This window comes from Oculina patagonica, chromosome 3 (genome assembly GCF_052425735.1).
Source record: "Oculina patagonica isolate OP01 chromosome 3, crgOcupat, whole genome shotgun sequence".
Taxonomy (NCBI): domain Eukaryota; kingdom Metazoa; phylum Cnidaria; class Anthozoa; order Scleractinia; family Oculinidae; genus Oculina; species Oculina patagonica.
Window position 1 is genome coordinate 18,629,199 of NC_135760.1, and position 9,579 is coordinate 18,638,777.

At 39.3% G+C, this 9,579-nt stretch overlaps 2 protein-coding genes across 3 annotated transcripts in view; one reads left to right on the forward strand and one right to left on the reverse strand.

Moving 5' to 3' along the window:
• LOC144645259 (putative ATP-dependent RNA helicase DDX60) overlaps positions 1-4,719 on the reverse strand; it is a 39,891-nt gene extending 35,172 nt beyond the window's left edge. For both annotated transcript variants that reach the window (XM_078504748.1, XM_078504747.1), the window contains exons 1-2: positions 4,539-4,719; positions 1,360-1,457 (exon numbers count right to left, since the gene is read on the reverse strand). In XM_078504748.1, the coding sequence (XP_078360874.1) occupies positions 1,360-1,456 (97 nt within the window). In that variant the 5' untranslated portion in view covers position 1,457; positions 4,539-4,719. The remainder of the gene's footprint in view (positions 1-1,359; positions 1,458-4,538) is intronic.
• A 2,771-nt stretch (positions 4,720-7,490) lies between these two features.
• Positions 7,491-8,591, forward strand: LOC144645695 (uncharacterized). The gene has a single exon (XM_078505247.1). It carries the CDS (start codon positions 7,505-7,507, stop codon positions 8,414-8,416), a length of 912 nt encoding a protein of 303 aa, XP_078361373.1. The 5' UTR covers positions 7,491-7,504; the 3' UTR covers positions 8,417-8,591.
• The last annotated feature ends 988 nt before the right edge of the window (positions 8,592-9,579 follow it).

A 9,579-nucleotide genomic window follows, 5' to 3' on the forward strand; every position in this document is an offset into this window, starting at 1 on the left:
TTTGTTCCCCACGCGTACAAATTTATTTTCCCTGCTCACAAATAGCATAGGAAATGACAAATTTTTAAGCTGTCGTCTACATCTCATCATGCAAAATGATGAGATGTGTGCTGATGCTGAATGCTGATGTCCGTGCCTGGATGCTTTCTAACCGCCTTCTGATCAATGACACCAAGCCGGAGTTTGTAATCATCGGTTCCCGGTAGCAATTGTCCAAGATTCATATCGACAAGATTACAGTTGGAGAGTCAACGATCGAACCTGTGAGGATGGTGCGTAACCTTGGAGCAGGGGCGGGTTTGATTCCCACATGTCAATGAATTCTCACATTGGGAAAGTGTGTAGTAAGGCATTCCGCAGTCTTTATAACATCCGGCCAATCAGGAAATTCCTTTCGGAGGAAACAACGAAGATTTTGGTGCATGCTTTCGTCACCTCACATCTCGACTACTGTAACTCACTACTCTATGGTCTCCCACAATACCAATATGACCGTCTACAAAGGGTTCTCAATGCCGCGGTACGTGTGGTCTGCTTGGTCCCTAAATTTGACCATATTTATACTCCCATCTTAAGTAGACTACACTGGCTTCCTGTTCGGTACCGGGTGACGTTTAAGATACTGCTACTGGTGTACAAGGCCCTTCATGCGAAAGCTCCGCCTTACATCTCTGGCCTTTTGAAGGCCAAGCCTGTTGGTCGGTACAACCTGCGTTCCGATGGCCATGATATGCTAGTTGTCCCCAAGACAATGCTGAAAACTTTTGGGGATAGAGCCTTTGCCAAGGCAAGCCCCTCCCTGTGGAATGAGCTTCCTGTTGACATTCGCAAAGCGTCATCAGTGGAGACTTTTAAAAGTAAATTGAACACTTTCCTTTTTAAGAAAGCATTTCGCGTTTAAGCGTTTTAACTTTTCAATCACACTGTTTCTAGTTTGATTTGTATGTAGGTTCATTCTAATTTTTATATTTTTATATTATTTTTACATATCAGGGTCGTAACCAGGTATATTTTTCATCGCTGATCCCAAATTTTAGCTCTTAATTTTGATTCCTGATCCACAAAATGTGGCAACATTTGATCCCTGATTCCATTCTGATCCCATCTGATTGGCCGATCCGGATCCCATGACTTGTGACCCGGGATCCCGGGTCCATGATCCCGATCCCGAGGCTGTGATCCCGATCCCGAGGCTGTGATCCCGATCCCAAGGCTGTGATCCCTGATCCCATATACCTGGTTACGACCCTGACATATAGTAAACAGCGCTTTAGAATATTTATAGTTTTAGGGCTATATAAATGTATAAATTAAAAATTATTATAAATTGCTTTTGAGTAGTGCAGCAAAGTCCCCTACCATAATCTCCATTGTTTTCGTCGTCATCAGAGTCAAACAGCGAAACATCAGAATCGTCCTCAGACGAGGAATGGTAATCCTCCCCTCCTTCAGCCATTCTGAATTGAAAACAATATTTTACAATCAGAATACGAGCTCGAAATTTCTGAGGTGATACCTCAAAGAAACTGAGATCGGTTAATCTACTTGTTTAACCGAATTCTCACTAAAGTACGTTTGCAAACGATGATGTTCAGTTGACTTAAATTATTTTAATGGTCAGATTCGGCATTCTGAAGCCGGGTCGTTGTTTTTTTTCTTAAAATATTTTGCACTTTGTGAAATTCCGTGTCGAACGGGGATTCCATAACTTTTTTGCGAAGATGCCGGTCTATGCTAACAGCTTAATATGAACTCTGTGATGGACGAGGGTTCGTCAATTCTTTTACCATTTTTCTTTCGTACAGCAAGAACGAATGTTTTGATATAAAATTTTCCGCAGTTCCACGAGCGTGATATCCTCAATTTCTCTTTTCTGGCGTGACAAGTGTCCAAAAATTCCCTGAAAACGTTCAAATCGTCTAAGGTTCTTTAAAACCCATTCACTTCTTCGCCGCTCAAAGGTAATTATAAAAACAAACTTGCTAGACACCACCAGAACATCTACACAACAATCGACGCGGATACCAATATTCATTCAACAAAGCTGGAAAAGGCGGGAAGCGTTACGTCATTGGTCATGAACGACACGACACTCACAAGGGAGAGGTACGGAAAATAGTAAAGTAGGGGGGGGGGGGGGGGGGGCGGTGGCGGGGGCGGGGAATTCCCGTGTCGCTTGTCTCAATTTAAAAATGTGCCGTGTCGCTGTTTTATCGCTCTTTATGTCGCTGTCGGTAATTAAATTGAAGGGAAATTGCTTGTCCTTGTCGAAATTTAAGTTTTTCCAAAAGGGTTGTCGTTTGTCGCGATTTTATTAGTATGCTGTCGCTACTTTTTGGCCATGTCGCTTGTCGGAATGAATTTACCCTGGCAGGGCCTCAATGAAGGTTAACAATTTTCATTTGGAAGATGTGTATTTTACAACAGTTCTCAAATTTTGACGCTGAATACGAAGGTAAAAAGTTCATATGCAAAAAACAATGCTTATGCAAAAATTTTGGGGGGTAAACAAGATGTATTATGGGAACGGTGAAAACAGCGAATAGCCTGACTTAATGAGTCTCACTTTTCTTTTGAATTTGGACCGGAAGTCTGAAACTCTGGATCCGTGTATGCACATGAATTTTTTTGCTGAAGTCGTGCACGTGGATATGAAACTTGAAAACAATACTCGTGAATAATGAGGACACTCGCTTGTAAACACGAAATCTTCGGGAAAAAATCAGTACATGGGAAGCCCAATTTTATTGCCTTAAATGTTTTCAATGAGCTTGAAACTTGCAAGCTATATCAATTGATGACAAAACTCGTGTTTGTCAAATTTAAAAAAAAAATCATCGAGCGGTTTTTAATTTATTATCACTTTTGTAGGCATAGACCAAATTATAAACAAAAATGGCAACAAGCGCACCTGAACGCTCGCTCGTCAAATTCTTTTTTCTCGCAATCGACCAAAACAATCCCCACCACTGTTTTACACACGATTTTAAATGGAATCAAACTACTATAAGATGAAATTGCAATTCACAGGCGCGTCGTTTTCTTCAGATATTACCCCATTTTCTCGTTAGTATGTTTTTGACTGTATTTATAGGCCCGAAAACTTCATCCCAAAATATTTCGAAAACGCTCTCATAGAATTTGTTCAAACTTTGCCAACATCGAGGCAACTATGTGTGGTACAAGCTCCTTTGAGCGATTTTCGAAAAAATCTCCTGGTGCCGAGTAATACGAGCGAAAGTAAAAAACGTAATGACGTCATTTCGTCGCTATGGCAACTCCGATGTCAATAAAACACTGGTCATAAAAAAATTTCATCTTTATCTAATACAACTGTGGTGATCGTTTTTCGATAGCATTGTTATTGGCGACGTAGTTAATTCTCAAACTTGAGCGGTGTTACCCCTTGAAAATCCAGTTGAGCCACCTTAAAAGGTTCTACGTGTTTAAGAATAGCGATTTGCACTTTGGTTCGGGTGCGGAACATTTAAAAAGTAAAAACACTGTTCATACTCAGCAACTATTTTATCTATCCTTGCTTATTCTAACATTACAATATGAACGAAAATCGCCGAAATAAAAAGAAAAGCTGCCTAGTAATTTTGATGTCATGCTGATTTTACCGTAATTTGACTTACTTTCATCCAAGAGTTCGGTGTCTTGCCCATCTAAGACACGACACTCACAAGGGAGAGGTACGGAAAATAGTAAAGTAGGGGGGGGGGGGGGGGCGGTGGCGGGGGCGGGGAATTCCCGTGTCGCTTGTCTCAATTTAAAAATGTGCCGTGTCGCTGTTTTATCGCTCTTTATGTCGCTGTCGGTAATTAAATTGAAGGGAAATTGCTTGTCCTTGTCGAAATTTAAGTTTTTCCAAAAGGGTTGTCGTTTGTCGCGATTTTATTAGTATGCTGTCGCTACTTTTTGGCCATGTCGCTTGTCGGAATGAATTTACCCTGGCAGGGCCTCAATGAAGGTTAACAATTTTCATTTGGAAGATGTGTATTTTACAACAGTTCTCAAATTTTGACGCTGAATACGAAGGTAAAAAGTTCATATGCAAAAATAATAAATATATAAAAAATTATCGTTACAAGCGGCAGACTATAAATATCAGTCTGTTTGTACTGAAATGTAATAAAATACATTTTAATATAAACCGGGGTTTGCAAGGCAGGCTATTGAATATAGGGAAGCCAGAACATATTGAGAAATGTTAAACACAAGAAAAGAAAAACCTTTTAATAATATCGCTTGGATTTTCAAACGCTTTTCAGTTTCTCAGACAAAGCCGTATGTTAATTCGCCGCCGCTACACGTTGTTTTCATTTATATTCAGACACGTATTTCTTCAAAGGTTTAACCGAATACGGTGAAACCAGGACACTTGCTCATTTAAAATGGTTTAAGAATTATACGTCTACTCCTCGCATTACTTTTATATATGATTTACACTACAAATTCAGATTTATAAAGCACCGCAGTCGATAAACCGAACCGAGGATATGTAGCCACCTGTTTCTATAAATTATTTGGCTTACCTGAAACTCAGTGGTCGTTTGAATCAAATTCAATCATAGCCTTTGAATTCCTTCTTACATCATCTGTTCGGGCACTTCTCCGGCTTGTAAATTCGTAGCAGGACAATAGAAGGACTTTATGGGTAAAGGTTATTCCACGACCGAGTGAAAATATGTGAACAATGACTTACACGTAAAGAAAACCAAAATTTATATTGGGTTGCTTTCCAAGAAATCCGATAGATTTCTGCGAATCACGATAGATCGAAGTCGCGCTCTGTCACGCATGAATGTTTCACGCGTTTAAGGAAATTGTGGCCAGGCTAATTTTAATTAACATCAGTTGGTGGTTATGGTTTCTTGCGTCGTGATGTCGAATTAAGAGTTCAATTCTAATCAACTATTTTATTTTTAGCAAAACAAGCAACAGTATTTTTAGAAGTCACGAGATAAGCTCGAGTGTTTATATTATTATTCCACGTGCTAAGAGTTAAGCACCTGCAGTGAGTTAAAAAAAAATCAAAATCGTTATTGAAATAGACTGACAGCTTAAAGAAAAGGGCGTATGCTTGTAAATATTCATAAATGTATAAAACAAGTGAAAATAAAATATAAAGTGTACTTGTGATATTTGGCGTGACGCAGCAATTGTTTGGTTTATCACGCACTGCGCTGTGAAAGAGGCAAACACCTGCAAAGACGAACATAACAATGTTTCCGCCTATTGATCGCTAAAAGTTTAAAGTCATGTAAAACGAGAAACTCGTTAAGTTAACCCTTAGGCCATCCCAATAAAATGTTTCGTTTCCCATCGCCTCGTCTCTTGTGATGGTGGGTCGGTCGGTCGGGCAAAAAAAAGAAAAAGAAAAAAGATGGAACGCTTGAAGGAAGAAAACCTCGGGTTACGTATGCGAAAAGGTGGCTTTTTCGTTCGTTATTTCCGTTATTCTTTTTTTAATCAAAATTAAAGGCAAGGACATCACATAATGTCAATTGTTGTTGATAAAACAAGATCGTGTGCTTGTAAATCAAAGTACTTGCTTCTTTGTCTAGTGAATCTGCAATTGTTTCTTTTAGTTTTTGAAAAAAATGGGTCGGTCGGGCGATGGGAAACGAAACATTTTATTGGGATGGCCCTATGACTTTCTGGTGAAACTGAAATTCACGTGACTAAGGCAATAATCGCTAACATTTCAAATCAGTAACAAACTCTTGATATATGACTCGAGAGTGGCTTGCAATATAATAAATGGAAATATAGAGTAAATGCAAGGTACGTAACTGACACAAAAATTGGCTAAAATCAGGTTGAATTTACACCTAGACAAAGGGAGGTGATCAAAACGATATGTGTTTTTTCTGATAATCATGCCAGACTCACACAAGAGTAGAAATTCAAGTCTTTTTATATTGGTACGTTTTTCAACCCACAAGTATGAAGTCTCCCAAACAAACAAACAAATAAAGTTTGTGGTTTAAAAAGCACATTAAGGTCGCGCGGGACCCTGGCTCATTAATAAATTCATTAGGCAAATTTCTTGACGGAGTGCTATCTTGCAAAGCTTTAATTCACTACATTTTGAACATCGATTCCTCTAAAATTTAACGAGGATATTCGGAGATGATGGAATTACATCACGATTGTCCTTTTACTGAGATATGACCGTTGTCTGTGATGTTAGAAGCCCTTAAATGTTTAACTGCAGATAATGCGATTTTGTGTCAAAGTTTTCAGCTAGAACAGCGCACCAAATTAAATGATTATATAGCTTAGTGGTAAATCATAACCTCTTTTGTGCTATGGCTAGAACGAAATTTTCGATTTCAAAAACTGCTACAAGTTAATGGCTTCTAAGGGAGCAAAAATGTGAAATCTAAACTTTGAAACGTGCTATCTTCATTTTGAGAAGGAAATTTAAAAATTCGCTCTAGTCATAGCACAATAGAGTACACCAAGTTTATGTTCCTCGCAAATCAACTCTTGAAATTCTATATCGGCGGAGAAAACTTGGACACAAAATTGCAGGTTTTGAGGCTTCCGAAGGCCTTCCGAGTCAATGTTTACAACAACGTGTGATATATTCAAAGCTGTGAATCTAATTATGATAATTCCCTATGTTCCAGCGCACGTGCACAAAGCTGAGAACAATTACTAGTAATTACTTGTACAAAAGAGTTTAAAAACAAACATTCTCATGAATATTTCGTTTGTTGTCGGCTTAAGTCGTCCGGCAGTTCGTGCATACTCTTTAAATAAATACATACTAATGATTACAAGGGTCCTGCGCGACCTTAAGTCCCGTAAGTACAGGCAGGTTTTTTTTTTTATCTAAACTCGTTTACAGCTGAGAAATCCTAACTGGACTTATTCTAGACTCAGCACAATCAAACATATATTGTTTCAATTTTTCATTTAGATTTTTCACTTTTCTGAAATATGTTTACAATTTTACACAAGAAAAGGCGTGTTCTTTTAATGGTAATTTTGCCATGCTACGTGAACCAATTCCGATATTTTTAATATTCAAACTTGGCTCCGAGGCTTGGGAGAAGAAAACAAAAGAAATGATTTATTTATTCCTGAACCTCGACGTGATATCTTTTGTTTTATTCCCCCAAGCCTCGGAGCTAAGTTAGAATTTTAATATATCGGAAATGGCCAAGAAATGGCCTATTTCACAGTCAGTGGTGTACAAAAAAGCAATGCTTTGTAAACAAGAAATGACACATATAAAAGTGAAGTGCCATACGACTGAGTTTCAACTTAATTTACTTTAAACATGTTTAGTTGTTGTGAGTTGGGTTTTAGGCATTCATCGTCGTTCTGCATGATTTCAGAATAAAATGATAGGAATGTTGTTTTGATGAGTGGTCATAGTTGAGTAAAATTCTAAAAGTACACAATTCAAGTGAAGAGAATATTTAATTATTCTCCTCAAGATCGCTGTGTATTTTAGTCATCCATTTCAGAGGTCCATCATACAACTATGAAAGAAGTTTGGTACGGAGTAATTGTCGGATTACCAGCCTTTTTGACGGCCTATGGCCCGTTTATAATCCTCCTCTTGATGGGATATCGAGTGAAGCGTCTTCGCCGCTGGGTAGCGACTTACGCGTTTTCTCGCATCATTAACACCAAAACTGACGACAGCGGAGAGACCAGATGGTTGTTTAAAGACTTGGATCTTACAAACGAGGCGAAAATCTTGTCCAGGGTTTTGTCAAGCCTGTTTTACTTGTTCCTTGTCCTGTTTGGTGGTATAGTTCTGCTGTTCTATCAACTGCTACTGCTCGATGTAAACTTCCAGTGTGATCCCAACGAGAAAACACAGGATTGTTTTAGACAATCGCTTTGGGATTTGGAGGCGATTAAGAAATTTTCGCGGGATTCCGTCAAATGCAACAGCGCTGTAGCTCGGAATGGAACCGTAGAAGTGGTGTGTTACAAGATTGTCTTCAACTTTGGCCTAGCCGCGGGAGCCAGTTATGGTGGATTTCAGTTATCTATGGTGGCCTTGAACGTGGCCACGAGCGCTATGCTGATGGCTAAACAAGCCAAGACTGTACTTAAGATACGGTTGTTCCTAGGGGTGCTGTCTCTGGGGCTATTGGCGGTAGTTATAGCTGTTCAAGCGACCTCCTTGCGTAATATCTTCACCTCTGATAACCTGGTTATTGCCCTTCAGGGATTAGTATCAGTAGTTGCTGTTTATTATTTCGTGTTTGGAATCCCTTGGAAGAAGCTCATTGCGTTAAAAGCGGTGAATAACCAGCCAGCTACGGCCACCAGGCTGCGAGCAGTTCCGGTTAGGGTTAGGGTTAGCGAGGAGCAGCGAAGGCAGAAGGAGCAGCAGGGCCACGAGCAGGGCTTGCAGAATCCCGCTGCAGATGCCATTTGACCATTCATTTAAAGTGTACGCGGGATCACTTAATCAAACTGTATCATACGCTATACGAATGAATATGCTTTGGTTTGGCTTGCATTTTAAACGAAGTCAGCAAATGAATATTAACAGATCCACCATTTTGATGTATAATTTTATCTGCAACTAAGGCACAGCAACAGTTCAGGCGCGCTCATCACGGTAGGCGCTCTTTTTGTCAAGTTGGTATATCGAAAAGTGAAACGTAAATCGTTTTTTTTTTGTGTGTATGGTATATATTAGGAAAAGTCCAAATTGCAAAGAAATCACAACTTTTAAACACATAGCACTAGCGGACGTCCATATCTCTAACTGACTTGCATATACTTAGCCTTCAAACCTAATCAACGTCTACCTTTCGACGCTGTCAATGGTTTGCAAAATCGGTACACCCAACCCAAATTAGAATTTAAACAGCTCACTTTGGAGTCGACAGTGCTCGCGCAAACGCTTTTAATATGGAATTATTTGGAGGGAAGGGCATTTGGAAAATTAAACCTTTGTTGCTGTGTACCTTTGTGTACGAATTAATTTTTGGAGCTCAGTTACGGCTGTTACGTTTTACAGAACGCCAAGAGAGAAATTGTTCCCCAAAAATTATATGTACGTTTGATATCCAAAGATATCTCTTGAGGCATTGTGTAGCGGGATGCGAGGGGTAGGCGTGCGACTAAGGAGCTGATATTTACGAAGTCGTAGCAAAGTAAAAAGGACATTTTCGAGTTACCCTTTGCCTCTGTTTCAAAACGAGTCTACGTGCGAAACCATTCAAATGAAAATGAGTTTGATTTGCATGGAAATGGACCTGTCGGTGAAACTCATTTTGATATGAATAGTTTTGCACGCAGACTCGTTTTGAAACAGAGGCAAAGGGTAACTCGGAAATGGCCTATTCGTCATCAACAATGATGATGGCTAATACTAGACAAGCAAGTACCCGTCACACTTCTGAAACTGTTCAAATGTACAGTTACGTTTAAAAGAATTCCGCTCCCTATCACTCAAATTAATAAAAATTAAAAAAAATTTTCATTGTTTCATTATAATCAGCCTAAACCATAGTGAGTGAAGATCAGTGACGTATTGGCATAATATAACATCACTCATCACTAGGATTGAAGGAGACCACAACTAAAAGA

Excerpts from the sequence above, each read along its gene's own strand:
- LOC144645695 (XM_078505247.1), top strand. The coding sequence starts at position 7,505 with ATGAAAGAAGTTTGGTACGGAGTAATTGTCGGATTACCAGCCTTTTTG.